The 19,446-nt window shown below is 39.5% G+C and overlaps 1 protein-coding gene across 5 annotated transcripts in view; it reads left to right on the top strand.

Annotated features, from left to right (window-relative positions):
* The window catches only part of EPHA7 (EPH receptor A7), a 182,651-nt gene that overhangs the window by 54,086 nt on the left and 109,119 nt on the right, over positions 1 to 19,446 (top strand). For 3 of the 5 annotated variants that reach the window (XM_053381486.1, XM_053381484.1, XM_053381485.1), the window contains exons 4-5: positions 13,139 to 13,294; positions 14,185 to 14,520. The exons of 1 other annotated variant lie outside the window; for it this stretch is intronic. In XM_053381486.1, the coding sequence (XP_053237461.1) occupies positions 13,139 to 13,294; positions 14,185 to 14,520 (492 nt within the window). Of the gene's footprint in view, positions 1 to 8,253; positions 8,289 to 13,138; positions 13,295 to 14,184; positions 14,521 to 19,446 lie in introns of those variants that run through there. One more of the 5 variants, XM_053381488.1, reaches the window with a different exon arrangement.

The following is a 19,446-nucleotide window of genomic DNA, read 5'->3' as shown; positions in this document are numbered from 1 at the left end:
TGCAGTCCATGGGACTCTCAAGAGTCTCCTCCAGCACCATAATTCAAAAGCATCAATTCTTCGGTGATCAGCCTTCTTTATGGTCCAGCTCTCACTTCCATACAACACTACTGGGAAAACCATAGCTTTAACTAGACGGACCTTTGTTGGCAAGGTGATGTCTCTACTTTTTAAGATGCTGTCTAGGTTTGTCATTGCTTTTCTCCCAAGAAGCAGGCGTCTTTTAATTTCGTGACTGCTGTCACCATCTGCAGTGATCATGGAGCCCAAGAAAGTAAAATCTCTTACTGCCTCCATTTCTTCCCCTTCTATTTGCCAGGAGGTGATGGGACCAGTGGCCATGATCTTCGTTTTTTTGATGTTGAGCTTCAGACCATATTTTGCGCTCTCCTCTTTCACCCTCAATAAAAGGTTCTTTAATTCCTCCTCACTTTCTGCCATCAAGGTTGTGTCATCTGCATATCTGAGGTTGTTGATATTTCTTCTGGCAATCTTAATTCCGGCTTCGGATTCATCCAGCCCAGCCTTTCGCATGATGAATTCTGCATATAAGTTAAATAAGCAGGGAGACATTATACAGCCTTGTCGTACTTCTTTCCTAATTTTGAACCAATCAGTTGTTCCATATCCAGTTCTAACTGTAGCTTCTTGTCCCACATAGAGATTTCTCAGGAGACAGATGAGGTGATCAGGCACTCCCATTTCTTTAAGAACTTGCCATAGTTTGCTGTGGTCGACACAGTCAAAGGCTTTTGCATAGTCAATGAAGCAGAAGTAGATGTCTTTCTGGAACTCTCTAGCTTTCTCCATAATCCAGCGCATGTTTGCAATTTGGTCTCTGGTTCCTCTGCCTCTTCTAAATCCAGCTTGCATTTCTGGGAGTTCTCGGTCCACATACTGCTTGAGCCTTCCTTGTAGAATTTTAAGCATAACCTTGCTAGCGTGTGAAATGAGTGCAATTGTGCAGTAGTTGGAGCATTCTTTGGCACTGCCCTTCTTTGGGATTGGGATGTAGACTGATCTTCTCCAATCCTCTGGCCACTGCTGAGTTTTCCAAACTTGCTGGCATATTGAGTGTAGCACCTTAACAGCATCATCTTTTAAAATTTTAAATAGTTCAGCTGGAATACCATCACTTCCACTGGCCTTGTTATTTGCAGTGCTTTCTAAGGCCCATTTGACTTCACTCTCCAGGATGTCTGGCTCAAGGTCAGCAATCACACTGCCTGGGGTGTACGAGACATCCATATCTTTCTGGTATAATTCCTCTGTGTATTCTTGCCACCTCTTCTTGATGTCTTCTGCTTCTGTTAGGTCCTTACCACTTTTGTCCTTTATTATGGTAATCTTTGTACGAAATGTTCCTTTCATATTTCCGATTTTCTTGAACAGATCTCTGGTTCTTCCCATTCTGTTGTTTTCCTCTATTTCTTTGCATTGCTTGTTTAAGAAGGCCTTCTTGTCTCTCCTTGCTATTCTTTGGAAATCTGCATTCAATTTCCTGTATCTTTCTCTATCTCCCTCGCATTTTGCTTGCCTTCTCTCCTTCGCTATTTGTAAGGCCTCGTTGGACAGCCACTTTGCTTTCTTGCATTTCTTTTTCATTGGGATGGTTTTAGTTGCTTCCTCCTGTATAATGTTGCGAGCCTCCACCCATAGTTCTTCAGGCACTCTGTCCAGCAAATCTAAATCCTTAAACCTGTTCCTCACTTCCACTGCATATTCATAAGGGATTTGGTTTAGATTGTATCTTACCGGCCCAGTGGTTTTTCCTACTTTCTTCAGTTTAAGCTTGAATTTTGCGATAAGAAGCTGATGATCTGAGCCACAGTCAGCTCCAGGTCTTGTTTTTGCTGACTGTATAGAGCTTCTCCATCTTTGGCTGCAGAGAATATAATCAATCTGATTTCGATGTTGCCCATCTGGTGATGTCCATGTGTAGAGTCGTCTCTTGTGTTGTTGGAAAAGCGTGTTTGTGATGACCAGCTTGTTCTCTTGACAGAACTCTATTAGCCTTTGCCCTGCTTCGTTTTGATCTCCAAGGCCAAACTTGCCAGTTGTTCCTTTTATCTCTTTATTCCCTACTTTAGCATTCCAATACCCTATAATGAGAAGAACGTCCTTCTTTGGTGTCACTTATATAAGGTCTTGTAAGTCTTCATAGAATTGGTCAATTTCAGTTTCTTCAGCACCAGTAGTTGGTGCATAAACTTGGATTACTGTGATGTTAAAAGGTCTGCCTTGGATTTGTAGCGAGATCATTCTATCATTTTTAAGATTGCATCCCAGTACAGCTTTCGCCACTCTTTTGTTGACTATGAGGGCCACTCCATTTCTTTTACGGGTTTCTTGCCCACAGTAGTAGATATGATAGTCATCCGAATTGAATTTGCCCATTCCCGTCCATTTCAGTTCACTGATTCCCAGGATGTCAATATTTATTCTTGCCATCTCATTTTTGACCACATCCAACTTACCCAGATTCATGGTTCTTACATTCCAGGTTCCTATGCAATATTTTTCTTTACAGCATTGGACTTTCCTTTCACTTCCATGCATATCCGCAACTGAGCGTCCTTTCGGCTTTGGCCCAGCCGCTTCATCAGCTCTGGATCTACTTGTACTTGTCCTCCGCTCTTCCCCAGTAGCATGTTGGACGCCTTCCGACCTGAGGGGCTCATCTTCCAGCGTCATAACTTTTATATGCCTGTTGTCTTTGTCCATGGAGTTTTCTTGGCAGGGATACTGGAGTGGCTTGCCGGTTCCTCCTCCAGGTGGATCACGTTTGGTCAAAACTCTCCACTATGACCTGTTCATCTTGGGTGCCCTGCTCGGCATAGTTCATAGCTTCTCTGAGTTATTCAAGCCCCTTCACCACGGCAAGGCAGTGATCCATGAAGGGATCATACATACATAGTTTAAAAGGATATAAACAAGGACAAATGGTTAAAAGTGACTATAAGGGAAAGAACATAAAGGAGCACAGGTCTTGCATAACATAGAAAAAGAAAAATAGGAGCAGGGGAAAAGAGGGGGAGGTGAATGTGACATTAAACTTGTAATTATTTGCATAGTATATGTGGAGCTTTTTTGTCAGCATCCCATGGATAGGTATCTTATTTTTGCTGGTTGAGCGAGAGATCAGAGGGCTCAAGGTATGGTTGGTTGCAATTCTAAGCATATTGTGTACTAGGGAGTAAATGTCATTGTGCACAGTGACACATGCCTCTGAGTAAATCTGCATAAGATAGTTCTGTACAATAAGAGGGCATGTAACAAGACAGCTATAAGTGGAAGGCCTTATTATCCAGAAACTATTTAGAACTTGGAAAAACAAAAGCAGATATGCAGCTAACTGTACTATAATTTATTTTTCTTTTACTGTGACTTTAATAAAGGCAATTGCTTCTATTATGTTGTCAGGATTCCCTCCCCCATTCCAGTTGTTCAGCTCAATGAGTTTGCATTTGCTTTAGTCTTTAAACAATTCCAAAGGCTATGGATTTGTATTTATTTATATACGTTCCCTATTCCTGCACATTATTTCTTTGCTATTTGTGGCTAAACCCCACTTGAGTATAATACATTTTCTTGTTCAGACACATTTACAAATACATTTTCTTATCAGATCTTTGTTGAACATTTACACACCAGGGCATGGTTTTAAGAATGAAAATAAACGAAATTTGAAAATCTTACTTGACCTCTTCCACCTGGTCTCCATCTGTGATTATTCTGTCTCCACAATCTGTCATCTGTTTTTCCTCTGTGTGTTCTTTATCATTTCAGATGGGTGCGTTACTCTGCCCCCCTTTCCCCTTTCTGTATTACACTTAGTGGAAAGTGACATTGCCAAATCCTCAAGTTCAGCGAGGCAGATTTGATACACTATCAGCTGAGATACAGTTCTGATGATCAGGGTGTGCAATTAGCAGAGACAGCTTCATTTCACAGTGCAGTGGCTCCTGCTATACTACTACGAACTGCAGTCATGAGTTTCTGGGAATAACCCCTCCTAGGAAAAACTTCCAGAAAATAAACCTGTCACACAGCTATCAAAATTTCTCTTACTACAACTATACAGAACCTCCTTCTCTTCTTGGTTTATTTAGCCACGTTCCAGCCATTTCCATGCTAAGTTATTTCATTTCCAAATTTCTTTTAAACAAAGACTAATATATATAAACCACACAGCGCCGCCACCCCCCAACCCATACACAATTGTATTTCTTGTTAAATTGCATTATGAGTTCGCCTTATTTTTTTATTGTTTCTCTGTTCTCAGTTTAAAAATTTAGTAGGAAGATGTAGCCGTTCTGCTGATTTGATTTATTATATTTCTATGCCTCTTTTCATTAAAATGAATCCCAAAGTGGCTTACAAGTAACAATAACATGATAGAACATAAGAAAACATCACAAATGCAGTAGAAATCATATAAAATAACTAACAGATCATCAGCAAAGCAACTGCAATCTATAAAACACTGTTAACAAAGCTACAAACAAAAAGAGCTAAACATCACAATTACATCAAAAGATACACTTCTTTTTTGTGGCATGTAAAGCAGCTTGGAATACAAGAATTATATACATAAGAAATGGATGAAAAACACTCTTTTTCTGGAGTTATCAGGCAGGTTCCAGCAAATTAGCCCCCCTAGTGGAAGCCTGAGTAAGGACTTCCGCTAGCACAATAGGGCTCTCCCATGGGCGTAGCCAGGATTATTTTTAGGGGGGTCAGGACTTTGTTGGGGGTCAAGACTTTGGTTGGGGGGGCAGAACCAATGTGATTGGTCCATTAGTTAAGTATTTCTATTGTTTTACTTGATTAGGAGGGGGAGAGCTGCCTCCCTGCCCCCCATTGGCTACGTTCATGGCTTCTCCCACTCTCCTCGTCCCCCAACTTTGTGTCAGGGAGCGGGAGAATCCCCAGAACAGTGTTTTGGGGGGATAAGAGGGGAGAACGTTCTGTTGGGCAAGTTGAAAAGGACTATGAACATTGATTAGAAAATCCTGATGTAAGGGGAAGTTGTTTTAAATTTCATTTTAATGAAGTATTTTTTAAAAAAAATAAGTACCTGTGAATCAAATTGTTTTGTGTAAATTCTCTATCTCTAGGTCTTGAAACTTACACAAACATATGTACCTACTTAACTTTCAGCACAGGAAGACTTCAGCTGAAGCTTGTGATGCACATATAGGCATCCTGGGTAGTTACAGAAACCCTTAAATTTTTGATGGCTGTATAACGGTCTTTCTCTTATCTGATTGTCCTTTGAGTACTGTTTTATTGATGGCTCTATAGTCAAACTCAGGTTTATGTCCCCCGCCTCCCCTCCCCTTTTGAATAAAAGCTTGCTGGAACACTTAGAGCAAGTCACTACCCAAAGAAAACACGAATCTGATATTAAATTATTTTAATTACATTTCAATTGGAAAGCCTATAGACATGTCTGCTTCTGTTTATTATTATGCATAAGCCCTCCAGATTTATTTCTTGCTGGCTTGCCATTAAGGCTTACTAGAGAAAAATTAAATTAAAAAACTAATTCAAATGCACTGTGACAAAGCCTCTTGAAACACCACCTTACCTTATTGCTTTCTTTATTCAGCGGTTTATATCTGAACAGGCCATTTTTGGGACTGATTCACTCAGTTGCAATTGTTGCATCATAATTAAAATGTTATCATGCGATAACATAGTAACATGCAATACTTGTCTTTTATATACTTAGTTTGGATGTAACACCTATATCTCAGTTTAGCCCCTGGGACTGAGATTTGGTCTCACTGTTTAGTGAATTTCCAGTTCTAGTTTGGAGGTAAACTCTGGTTTGTGAAAGCCATAGTTTGAGTTGGATTTTATAGCCTGGTTTGCATGTCAAAGTAAGCCAAACTATGGCTTAGCAAGAACATGTCACAGTCACTCTTTCCTACTGTCATAGACCAAGGCTTGGTTTAGCAGGTCATCCAAACCTAGACTTCTAGTTAAGCCAAGATTTATTATTGATTACAGCTTGTGGGTAGTGAAGAGAGAACATAACTACAAGCCAAGGACAAAATCAGAGTGTGCAGACAGAGGAGGGGTGGTATGCAAACAATGGTTTGACTTTTTCAATTACATGTGAGCTGAACCTTATTTTAGTGCAGAGATTTTGAGCCATTGTTATATGAACCAAGCATAATCATTTTTTTGCGGCGGGGAGACTGGTATATGCTGAATTTGTCACTGCTTGGTGCTTTGATTTACGTATTAGTATATGCACTATTTGATGTATGACTGAACAAAAAAAGCAATATTCAGTAAAATAGAATATTTTGTTGAAAAATGGACGTACTCTGCAATATTAAACCAATATATTTACTAGGTTCAGCTTTTAAAAAATGAAAATGAAAATGCCTTTTCAAGTTTGAGCACTTCTCTTTTGTGAGAACAATAGACAGTGAGCAAATCTTGAAAGATGTTAGAAATACGTATGACAGCCAGGGTATTATTGGGTGGAGGGGAATAACGAGTCTGAGAGATTCTTGACAAGCAACAGCAAACATTGAGCTGGTGATGGTATGCAGCTAGAGGACAGTCTTATTTGGAGATGTCATTCACACTATTGCTGAGGAGCCATTAAAAGTCTCGTGTTTACTTTGGCTAACCATACAATGTAATTCTTTGATGGAAGCACACATAGACTTTAGACACTATTGCTGTTTAAAAGAAACATTTGCAAGATAAAGTAAACATATTTTAAAGCTAGGCATTTATCACTGCATAGTGTGAGACAAATAAAATACAACAGCATGCATATATATATATATATATATATATATATATATATATATCACAAGAATGTATTAGGTGCCATGAAAAACATAACAGATGACATCTTTGACTATTAAAAAAAAATACTGTTTAACATGGCCATGATGACTGAGAACTATAATAGAAAAAGTGGTCTATGATAATAAAATCTCCCTTTCCTGTTGCCTTTCCCCCTCTATTAAATGCTGATTTGTTATATTAGATGCTTTGATTTCAGTTACTTCCTTCATTGCAGACATATTTTGAATATGTATTGGTTCTTAAAATGTCTTTGCTAGTGTAAAATGATACTTCTTTATTTACTGCCTTTATCAAAAAGAAAGCTTAAGGCAGCAGAATATAATTAAAATGTGTAAAAGCAGATATTTAAAAACTTACTGTAAAAAAACCATCAATAAGAACAGAAAAAATAGCACCACTAAAATCAAAATATACCTAATGTAATAGTTAAACCTGTGAACTCCCACAATATGCTTTTGAAAAGAAGCATATATCCTGGAACCGTGTGTTCAATGTCTAATCAAAAATTTGCATTCCTGGATTCTCCTGTGTCATGGGTTGCAAAATAATTGCACTGGATTACTGCATCAGAATACTCACAAATCTTTATTCATTGCACCATGTTGTTTCCATCCACCTCGTATGCTGCTCATTTTCAGTATTAAAAAATGGTTATATATCAATGACAGGAGGTCTGGATTTGAGGCTATTGTAATTATTCCCACTGAGACACTGTCAATAGGATTAAAATGAAGATTCTGGATCTGTCCTTCCAAGAAGAGGTCACAACATTAGCAGTAAGATTCCTGTTTTGGCAAACTGCATTTTCAATTCTGAATTGCAGAACATTAATATGACATAAATATCTAAAAGTTGCAGTGATAGGAATAAAAGAACTCAGACCCTCCCAAATCTACATTAAAAAAACCAAGGACATAGCAGCAATGTATCCTGACCTGGGTTTATGTAGCTCTTTTAGAAAGGCAGAGGCTCATAGGTTTCTTGTTACAGAACTGTCTTATTTTTATTTTATTACTAATCTTTCAGCAGCTGTATAACTTCACTAACGAAACTTCTGAATAAACCCAACCACTTTTTAAAAAATTGAAAATGGAAGATATATAGGGACAGGCAGACAAACAAGGAAGAGAAATCCAAATAAAAATCACTTAACAATATACAGTTTGCTCTTATATTGAAACAAAACAAAGATTTATTTGCTGTTTAACAGAGGGAAGAAAAATAAACCAAAGTCCTAACTCTAATAGCAAGTAAATTTCCTCTTTCAGACAGGACTGCTCAGTTTAATAATCTGATTGTGAGCAACTGGTAACAGAATATGGTATCAGAATTTACCCTGCTCTGAGCAGCACTTCCTACCTTCCTCCCCCCCCCCAAATACTTTCTATTAATTTCAATATTACTCTTTTCTAGATGCCTTGAAAAGTGACTGATAAATAAATAGAATAAATAAAAAGAAAGGTAAGTTCAAACTGAAATACTAAGAATATTGGAAGGGCCTGCTGGATTGGACCAATGGCTCATCTGGTCCCACAGGCTTGTGGGAAACCCTCAAGCATGGCCTGAGTGCAACGACACGTTCCTTTCCTGCGGCTTCCAGCAATTGGTATTCAGAAGCAACAAGGCACTGATTCGGCAAGCTAGAATTGCTTGGACCCCATAGATTTTCTATTCAGAGAGAACCTTGTCCTACTGGTTCTCTCCATTCCACAAGGTTTCTCTTATACCCACTATATCAGCACTTTCTTCTAAGTCCAAGCACTCCCAATTTGCCCATATTGGCTCAGAAACCTTTAGTATTAGCATGTAAACACTTCCATACAGTTTCTCTCTTTGCCACTTGCATTTTGGCTTGTGATTATTTGGTATCTCTGAATTGCTGTCCTGTGCCCCAGTATGCACAATGCCTACTTCTATGCCTCCACCATTTCCATTTCCATTAGTTTTTCCATCTTCACCCCAGGAGGTTGATCTGACCCAATCTGGACCCTCACCAGCTCCTGTTGGCTTTCACCTCAAAATCAGTTCACAAAAGCTGCTCTGCCACCCTGGTCTGTTCCCAGCTCACATGAATCCCTTCCCTTCTGTACAAGCCTGGCTTGTCCCAGAATGTTCCCCAGTGCCAAACAAATCCCAGCCTTCATTCCAACATCGCCATCATCTCATCCATGCATTGAGACTACAAAACTGCCTAGTTGGCCATATTAATATCTACATTTCCTCAAATCTGTCTAGAAATATATCTCACTCTACATGCCTTCTGCTGTAGCTCTTCTTTTGTCTCCGCTGCTCTGCCAGCACTGGAAACAGTGAAGTGTAATTGAGTTCCTCATACCCTGAATACGTGGGGAGAGAACTGTTGCATAGGTCCTGTTTGCGAGCTTCTCATAGGCATGTTTTTGGTCATTGTGAGATTAGGATACTGGACTAGATGAGTGTTTTGCCTGATCCATCAGAACTTTTCTTATATTCTTAGAATTGCATTTGTTTATAGGAGGGGGGAGTTGTGTGATGGCACTCAACTAAGTTTCATTCACAGTAGACCTACTAAAATTAATGAACCTGACCAGTGCTATTTTTCTAGAAAAAGAGGTCACCATGAATGCTGCCTCCTTTCTCTTAGAATGACAGTGGCACCTAGCTGAAAGGTGCTGGAACTGAGTTCCAGTGAGTTACCCATGAAAAAAAGCCCTGAACCTGACTAAGCTAGGTCCATTAATATCAATATGACTGCTCTGAGTAGAACTTAGTTGAATGCCATCATTTGCTTTTTGTATGTTACCCAGTTATCTTTCCTTATGTCAAACCTGGGCAATAAGCGTCACTTTGCTGCTGTAAAGTGTCTTTTCTCTGTGTTAGAGAGATTGGATTTAGAAGGGTGCACATTTTCTAAGCAGTATTCCTTTTACTTGGGATATATTCCATGGTAAAGGGACAGCCCCCATTCCTTGCCAAATAGTATTTATGCTCTGGAAGAGGATTACAACACAGAAATAAGCTTAAACCTTCTGTGTCTGCCTCTTTTCAAAGCAAGTGATAGCTACTTGAGTCCACAGTGATTTCATTTTTGAATGTGACTTGTGTTACAAGCCTTCCATGAAATTTTGTTGTGCTACTCAGTTCTGATTTTACACGAGATTTTTCTTTGCCAAGCAAACTGTTCAATAATCACAGCCTCACTGGCCCTAAGGGACACATTCTCAGAGGCATTAGAAAGATCACCAGAGACACTGAATATACAATAGGTGTCTAAATGACATTTTTACCTTTGCTAATCTAACCCCAGAGTGCTTTCACATGCTGCATTCTAAAGCAGATTAAAATGACCAAACTTGTCACTTGAAAGGGCCAAGGGAGCTATTTACATAGGGTTCCCTTGAGATGGCTGCCCAGTGCATTTCAGTGATTGCTGATCCAGTCTAGGATCCTGGATGCAAAATGTGCTATGTGCTAATAACAGTGCAATGTTCTTTTTAAACCATGGGCACTCTAGGTTATTGCCACTCAAATCAAAGTTGCATTTCTGCCCACAAAAAAAGAGAGAAGGGGAAAGATCTTTTACTCTACCTTAGTCTTGTATGTGACAAAAAAACGCTCCTTTTCAGATTCAAGAAATGGCTTCTGTTTAGGTGACACAAATATATAACTCCATCTCTGTATCTTTGGCTCCATCTTTGTCACACAGCAAATGGCAAAGATTTGTTTTCTACTTCCCCAGAGGTCAGGGAAAGTTCTAATGGATTTCAGCTACAGAAGGGTAGATTTCAGTGAAGGTGCTTATTAATTTTAAGAGCAGTTCGACAATGGAACCAATTACATTTGGCTGTTCCTTTCTGGAAGTCTTCAAGCAAAGTCAGCTGTTTGTTGGTGATGTTATAGGAGGTGAGATGAGGTCCCCTACAAAGCGCTCTATGACTCTCTATGGCAGGCACAGGCAAACTTTCTGAACACACGTATGTGTACGCATTTGACCGAGGTAGGACTTTGGGGCAGGTGGAACAGAGGGAGAGGGAGTAGTAATCATACCTAGGGAATACCCACAGTGGTATCCATTGACTTACAGGATATTATTGTGAAACGGGTTCCTAGAAAACGCCTGTGATTGTTACAGCTGATCTAGTGTATGCACCACAGCCACTATTCTATGACTTCCATTTTGGAGCCATGTTTGTCTGTGACTGACAACTTTCAGTATCCGTGACACTGAATAAATACAAAATGTTAGTTTGATTGCATTACTATTTGTGTTCAGCAATACAAATTTGAATTCATGCCAGTTCAGATCTCCTATCTCATTATTTTAGACATGCTTTTTCTGTGATTCACTTGCAGTTTGCTGGGCTTACATAAATTATTTGCTCCCAGATGCACTTTTATATGCTTTTATAGCATTGCCTGAGTTTGTTTTACAATTGATTTAACAACTTAAATGATCATAAAATTTGCAGGCTTCAGTGAGAAGTGGATTTTCTGTTAAAGGTGAAGAGGGTAAGTTCCCAATTGGTTTTCTGCTCCTTCTCAAAAGTACCATGGAGAAAGTATGGGCAGGTAGAGAGTATGGGCAGCACATCATTTACAATTTGTGGTATAAGCTTACCATATTTGTGGTCCTCTGTACCAGTCAGTTCCATGGGTTGGGGTGGGGGGACAACGATGGACGGACATAAATTACTATAAACACTGATATTCACTACATTGTGGACAGCCAATGCTGAAAAAGGACTCCGTATGAGATGAAGGCATGTGTGTCTATAAAGCTGCTTGCATACGTATTTATTGGTTTTGACCTATAAAGTTATAAACAACTTACCTGCTCACTTACAACTCTGCTCCATCGCTGTGATTGCCTGTTGAAGCCCTCTTGGTTGTGCTGCAACCTATGGATGTTTTTTAACAGCAGCTAGGAAGAGGACTTTTTCTATGGTAATGCCTTCTCTAAGGAATCACCTGCCCTCTGAGCTTAGGCAAGTTCTAGCATTAGTGGCATTTCAGCACTTATTTAAAAATGTATTTGTTTCCATGCTTTTGTGGTGCTTACTTCCAGTGAGTTGTTGTGATATAATCCTGCCCTAGATTATTAGCAGCATTTTATTTCTTTGTAAGTTTGATGTTTTAATTGAATATCTGTTGTATTAACTTTCAACTATGTGTGAAAGGCTGTTATAAATATGTTTCAATAAATAAAATGTTGCACACACACACACACACACACACACACGATTGGAAATTTGCATATTTATATATGCAAAAGAATGGCTAACATTGTTGATGTTTTGCTTTTATTTTTTACTAGATTTACGTCTCTAAAAATAATTGTTTCATTGCATTTATGTAGTACATGCTGTTGAAGAATATTTTATAAGTGTCACTGCATAGCCTTCTATATAGAACTACCTGAGACACTAATTGAGAGACCACACAAGGGGCTTTGGGCTGGAACAGTCAGTGCATTTCTCATAGCCTGATAAGCTCAGCTATGGCAGAAAACAATGGTTTTGTCATTTGGCTGTTTTGATAGATTTGGCTAAAAGTGAATCAAAAATATATATAGGTTTAGTGCTATTTTTGAGACAGCATGGTGGACCTTTACTTCAGTTAACAGCAAAGATAACTATGGTTCAGTTAGCTGTGGTTTAGATAGAGCCTCTACCCCAGGAAAAAACTCACAACACAAAAACAATGATCATATGTAACATGACCGTAATATGATGGGAACAATTATAACTATCTGATCGGGGGAAATGAAGGGTGATTTCTTCCATACTGACACAAGATGCTCCCTATTACAGCAGCAGTGTACTCTAAAAAGTGTACTCTAAAAGTCCAGTCCTGTCCCCCACGGATGTACTGAGGGAAGGGTATGGTACTGTTGATCATTAGGCAAAAGATTCCTGCATTCCAAGGGGTTGGACTGGATGATCCTTGGTATCCCTTGCAATTCTATTATTTTATGATTATACATAATAGTTTGATACATTTTTTCCTAACTGCAGAAAGGCCTTATTTTGGTAGTCCTTATGGAAACTGGAATTATTATGTAGCTGAGAGGGGATAGGTTTTTCTAATGAAAGCTGTAGTGTGTAAGTTCAGCTGATGTTAGAAACCATTTATGCTTTTAACCACTACCTTTTGCTGGGAGTGAAGTGTGGGACCTTTTCACAATATGAAAGAGGAGTAAAAGTGCATTTTGAGAACATTTTAACACGGTACATTTTCACATGCCTGAAGCCATATATCCCTTTAAAACGCACGTGTGTGTTTTTTTTAAATGGTATCTGTTTGTTTCATTATCTTTTAGCCTGTGGCCGTGGATTCTACAAGTCATCTTCGCAAGATCTGCAGTGCTCCCGCTGTCCTATGCACAGTTTCTCAGACAGGGAAGGATCTTCGCGATGTGATTGTGAGGACAGCTATTACAGAGCACCTACTGATCCACCATATGTTGCATGCACAAGTGAGTTATTCATGTAGATAATCACAAAGAATGTTATCTTGCCAGCCCCAGGCGCATCTATTTGTTAAGATGGGCTCTCTCTTTCTCTCTGGTACACAGTATTGGCCTTTAGTCTATCCGAGTTAGAAGTGTTTGAAACTGAAAGTTCTGGCTGAGCAGCAAAGTGGGCAAAGTAAACAGAGTAGGAACTACATAAATCTAATTTCCCTGTTGCTCCCAACATAACCCAGAGAACACACTATGCAAATATATGTAATATTGTGAAGAGGATGAAAATATGGTTCTCCTACATATATTTGCGTTGTCATATAAACCTAATGTGTTACTGCGCCAAATGAGTGACATGTGAAATGAAAAGGAACCTGTGTAGATAAGGAGTCTGGTTGAAATGTAATGGGATCTGACTTGGCATTCCACCTGCAAGTAGACTTACTGGTGATTCAAGGAACGAATTTGTGCAGTTTGCCCAAAGACAAAACCACCCAAATAAAGCTGTAAATTGCATCAAAACCAGGTAAAGAGGATCTAAATGTATTCTGTTTAATGCATTTTAAAAGGACACAAAAATTCAACTGGAGGCATTTTGTATGCGTCAGCTTCAGAGGTGCATTAACTTATCCCTTTAATTGCACAGAAGAAAAGCTGCTAAAGCTAGGTGTAGTAAATACACAGAGAACGGCTATCCTGTTTCCTTAATGGAAAATAAATAAAGCTTCTTGTCAAGTGAGTTCAAGCAGGCTTTTTGGTAGCTTGTAGTAAATATAATGAAAAGTTTATGTTCTGGCAAGCTTTTGCCTAGGTAATTAAAACATGAGCTAAATTCCCCCCCGGTGGTTTCTGTTTTAACTCCTCCCTCCCATTTGTTTTTGTGTGTTTTGTGTTCAATAAAGGACCTCCATCTGCACCACAGAACCTTATTTTCAATATTAACCAAACTACTGTGAGTTTGGAGTGGAGCCCTCCTGCTGATAACGGAGGAAGAAACGACGTGACCTACAGGGTATTGTGCAAGAGGTGCAGCTGGGAGCAGGGCGAATGTGTTCCCTGTGGGAGCAATGTTGGATATATGCCCCAGCAAACTGGATTAGCAGACAACTATGTCACCGTCTTGGACCTGTTAGCTCACGCTAACTACACTTTTGAAGTTGAAGCTGTCAATGGCGTTTCTGATTTAAGCCGCTCCCAGAGGCTTTTTGCAGCTGTTACTGTTACCACTGGTCAAGCAGGTAAGTAAACAAACTCTAGGATTTTTTTAAGCGCATGCAGCAGGGATTGTTGCACACTATATTTGTCGGCAGCTAAAGCGAGGCACATATTGTGCATGCCCGTAGTAAGCCCCTACAAGGCCCACCTCCTTTTTTTGCTAGTTTAACATTGTTTTGATTCTAGTGGCACATGTGGCCTTTAGGATGGAGCACATGGGGCTATTTGTGGCCTACTTGCAGAGTGCCACACGGTTGTCGGTGCTAACCACTACCCTGTTGCAAGGCGTAAGACTGGATTGTAATGCTAGTCAAAGACAAGAACTGCTCTGTTGTGCCAGAACTGACTCTCTTGCCTGATCTTGACATTTGTTGCTGCGTGCTACCTTGCATAGGATCAAGCTGTTAGCTGTTTATGTTACAAGGGTATGAAGTCAAGCACTTTCAGACCCATTGATTTCAATGAATGCATTAAGGATATGTTTAAACTTTCTTCAGTGGGTGGTTTGTTGGTTCAGCATGTTGGTTTGTTAGTGCCTAATAAATTTAACTTACTACTCTATATGTTCTTAATGCAATAAGAAACATAAAAAATCATTTGTATTGATAAAATGGGTTTCTGTGTGTGCATTGGCTTCTTTGTAGCAATACCCTAGTATTTTCAAACTCTTAAAAGGGAAGTTCCAAACTGTTTATATTTCATTCTGAAGCAGTTTAAATCCTCTGCCGGAATCTGAGTTAAGGATAATGCCTTCGGTATTCACATCCTTCCCCCAAGATTATCCTTCCAGCTTAATACTTCCAGATATTTGATGATGAGATCCAGTGAGAATGTGACAATTATTCTTTGTTTCTTATATTTATGATAATCTGACAGGTGAAATGTCAGGAAAAATAAAATCAAACTAGCATATCACCCAAGGGGCAAAATGTGTTTTAGTGATCTTTGCATGTCGAAATAGGAAGTCTCCTATTCAGGAATGTAAAATGATGAATTGCTTGTTGATAAAAATGATGTTCTAGCAGGTCTGTGCTGCATTTTGCCTTGCGTTGATGGTAGAAATAGGGGTAGACTAACGGCAACAGGCCAGCTGAGTTTTAAGCAAAAAATAAAAAAAAATAAGTATTTTCAATATTCTGGGGTTCAGATGAATAACTCTGGAGCAGGGAAATTAGTGAATGTCTAGAAGTTGCTTCTTGAATACTCATTGCTAAGGGACACGTACAACAGGCCCAGTATACTTCCTACTGCATGAGCAGGACAAGTATCTGCATTGGGCTCTCCTGGGCTCTCTTCGTTCCATCCCTTTTCTTCCTCACCCCTTGCTCAGGTGCATGTGACTTGCAGCATGCCAGATATTGTAAGTATTAAGTGGTCCAGATGTAGACACATCTGGACTGCTCCACCTTAAGGACACATGAATAGGACATGGATTTTGTCCGTGTTTTCAATACTTTTTATATTTTTAAATCACATTCTATAAATAATTGCAATGAATATTTTAGTTAAAATATTTTAGTGAAAATATTTATTATGCTAAAAAACATTTTCCATCCATGTATTCATTATATTTACATTATTTTTCTCATTTAAGAATACAGGACAGTATTTTGTAAAGGGACGACTCACATGGCAGCAGTAATCTTATTTCATGGAATTGTCAACAACAACAAATTTTTCATGTCTCCTCTTCCAGACACCTCCTAGGGTTCTTGGTCATTTTCTTCTTCTAGTTTCAACTAGAATAATTTTACAAATAGTTTTAAGTATGCTTTTCCTTGTTTTTCTTTTTAATATCAGGGCATCATCCATCCAAATGAGGAGCAGCCTGTATCATGCCTGAAGTTTATAGATTCGGATTGTGGGAGGTGGGAGGTTCTGAAAGCTCCTTGCAGTGCTTTTCTTGTTTCCCAAAACATGATTTCTCAGTTTGTTGGTATGGAGAGGAGAGCTCTGACTTGGGCTGAGAGCAGGACTGTCTGTGCATTGCAGAGCCTTAGGGGTGTCTAAAGCATGTTGCTGTCCTATTCTGCTATGACATCCTGCTGACTGCCATGGGGAATGTAATCCTTGTAGCATTATTTAATCCAGAGCTGCAGCTAGATAGTCTCTGGATTTGCTGGACCAAGTAACAATTACTGGGTGAGGCACAAGTACAGCTTTCAGAAGGAAACATGAAAGGTTCAAACTCCCCTATCTTACTGTGAATTTACATAGTTACCTAGGAGCAAGTTCCATTAAACTCAGGGTATGCAATTTGTATAAGACTGGTGCAATACAGTAGTGTCAGCAAAGCACGCAGAACAAAGCAAATTGGCCATGACATTTTGCACAAGCTTCAATTTCCAAACATTCTTCAGGCCATTGCAGTGTACATATTTAAGTACTGCATTGCACCAATGATTAAGGGATAGCTCACTACGTACAGATCCGCTTTTTCCAGGAAGAGGCACATCTGTCCTCCTCTAAGCTGGGCAAAGTTGGACCTGACCACAACAGTCATGGAACCTTCCAGGAGCAATGCTGGGTCTAAAAGAAACCCCCACATTGTGAACCTGATCAGACTGTACCTCCAGTCCCAGATTAGGATGTCTGACAAACAGCACCTCTTCCTTATCTGTTAAGCTTCAGCTTGTTAGGCCCACCCAACCCATCACAGCTTCTAAGTTACAGTTCAGTAACAGAGCTGGGTATCATTGACATAATGATGTGGCTCAATCCCAAAACACTGGATGACCTGCCCCAGTGACTTCATGCAGATCTTTAAAGCGTTAGGGGATAAAATAGAGCCCCAAGGAAACCCATAGGTAAGAGACCAAGCAATGGTCCTCTATTTTCTGAGGGACAGAGTTGTCAAATCCCATACTAGTGAAAAGCCCCAGAAGTTGATGGTATCAAATTATTATTACTGTCATCATCGATTTATTAATCAGATTCTGAACAACTGCCTCAAGGTGATTTACACATAAGGTAATTAAAAACAACCAAAAACACCTAAACAGCAAATACATTTAAAGCAAGACTAAAATCCTAAAAAAAATAGACGCTCGTGGTTAAGACCCATTTATCCAACTGAGAAATCCTGCCAGAACAAAAATATCTTAAATTGTTTCTGGGAAGTGTGCTTGTTGGGCTGCTGTCGTATCTTCATAAGAACGCTGTTCCACATAGCAGGAGGGGCAGCCACACTAAAAGCCAAGCTCTGAGAAACTCTCCCACAGTCTACAGCAATTCACTGGGTGTGTAAGGGATTTGATGGTCTCTTATATAGCATAATCCTGAGTTTTATAGTGCCTTGTATGCTTATATGAACACCTTGAATTTGGCCCAGTAGCAGATCAGTAACCAGTGAAAATCCAATAAGCAGGGTGTTATGTGCTGCCTGTAGTTTGCCCCCACAAGCAAGCTAGCTACTGTGTTCAGAACTAGCTGCCGCTTCCAGACCAGCACATTGCCGTAATCAAACCCTGTCACTGAGAGGTCAAACAAATGCTTAACCAACAGGGATATACTCCCTCTGTATAGTTAGTTCCTGAGATACGTCCTCCATCAAGATGACAAATGCTACTGCTCATTGGAACATATCCAAATAATTCGCTTAATCCAAGAAAGCCTGGATATTTATTTTTGAGTTGAAATTATTAATATGGAGATGGCATCAACGGCACAATCCTATGCACTGTTACTCAGAAAGAAGTCCCACTATGTTCAGTGATGCATACTCCAGGCAAGTGTGCATAGGATTGCAGTAACAGATGACACATTTTGTTGTGTAGTCATCATTTGCACTGAACATAACTCAAACGTTAGAGCATACAGTGTAGTTTAGAGCTGCTTATCTACTTTCATTTTCTATTTACTGAGAATCCCGGTGTCTAGATCCAGGTTCTCTAGTCACAACTACAACCATTGTGTTTTTTATTCAGATATCATGCTATACCAGAGATAGAAGAAACTTGAGCTTTTCAACTATGCTCCCCCCCACAGCTTCTCATTCTGGTTTGTTAGTGGTCACAAACCATAGTTTGTCAATTGAAACATCACATTAAGCCATAGTTAAGCTTACTGAAACATGGTGTAGCTTGATGACTGAATTGAGTCCTTTTTTTCTTTCTCTGTAAATTGCCACCACTTTAATTAAATGGTTGGCGAATAGATGGGCAGCACTCAATGGCTTATATAAATCCATGCTGTCAATGCCTTAGACTGCCATATGGTGAAAAGTATTTGAGTTCTCAACAAATTAAGCTAATCAAAAGGACTGCATTATGCAGCAGATCCTTGGCACGTACCTTGATATCTAGAGACAGCATGGTATATTAAATAAGAATTAGATTTGATGGGGGTTGGGAATTTATTTTATTTTCCTACTTGTTTAGCTGCCACAGGAAACTTTCTTTTCAGACATTACAGGAAGTAGATAGAAGTAACAATGTAGGGCTTGGGGGAGAGGCGAAATAACCCAGGCTTCATATACTGCAAAACTGCAGACATATCCTACCACAATAGCACACAATATGCAAGTTACCTACCATATTTCTTCTTGGGTCTTGTTCCACAAGATAAAATCTGGGCAAAATGCTATACTTTTAAAGCAGATTTGAAGCACATCTTCCCCTGTAAAAGAATTTTGTTTACAGAGTAAACAGTGTTATAATTCCCAGCAACCCTTAGCAAGCCAGAATATTTTTGGGGGGCAGGGTGGGGGGAGGGAGGAGAAATGTACTTCAATTGTTCTTTACAGGAATAGTATGACAGCTTGTTCACAGCCACAGGTGAGCAAGGGTGGTCTCAGCGGAAGAGCTGTTGTTTGTCTGCATTTTGCATCTTCCATTCTGCCCATGGCCAAGGTGGTCTGTAGGAAAGGCAAGCCATTCTTTAAACTGTGTGAATGGAGAATGGATGGCAATTGTTCATTCTTTGCCACTCATTTGTTCTCATGAATTAGG

Source organism: Podarcis raffonei, chromosome 3 (assembly GCF_027172205.1).
Source record: "Podarcis raffonei isolate rPodRaf1 chromosome 3, rPodRaf1.pri, whole genome shotgun sequence".
NCBI lineage: Eukaryota > Metazoa > Chordata > Lepidosauria > Squamata > Lacertidae > Podarcis > Podarcis raffonei.
Note: the sequence above shows the minus strand (reverse complement) of the source record. Positions and strands in the feature narration are given on the sequence as shown.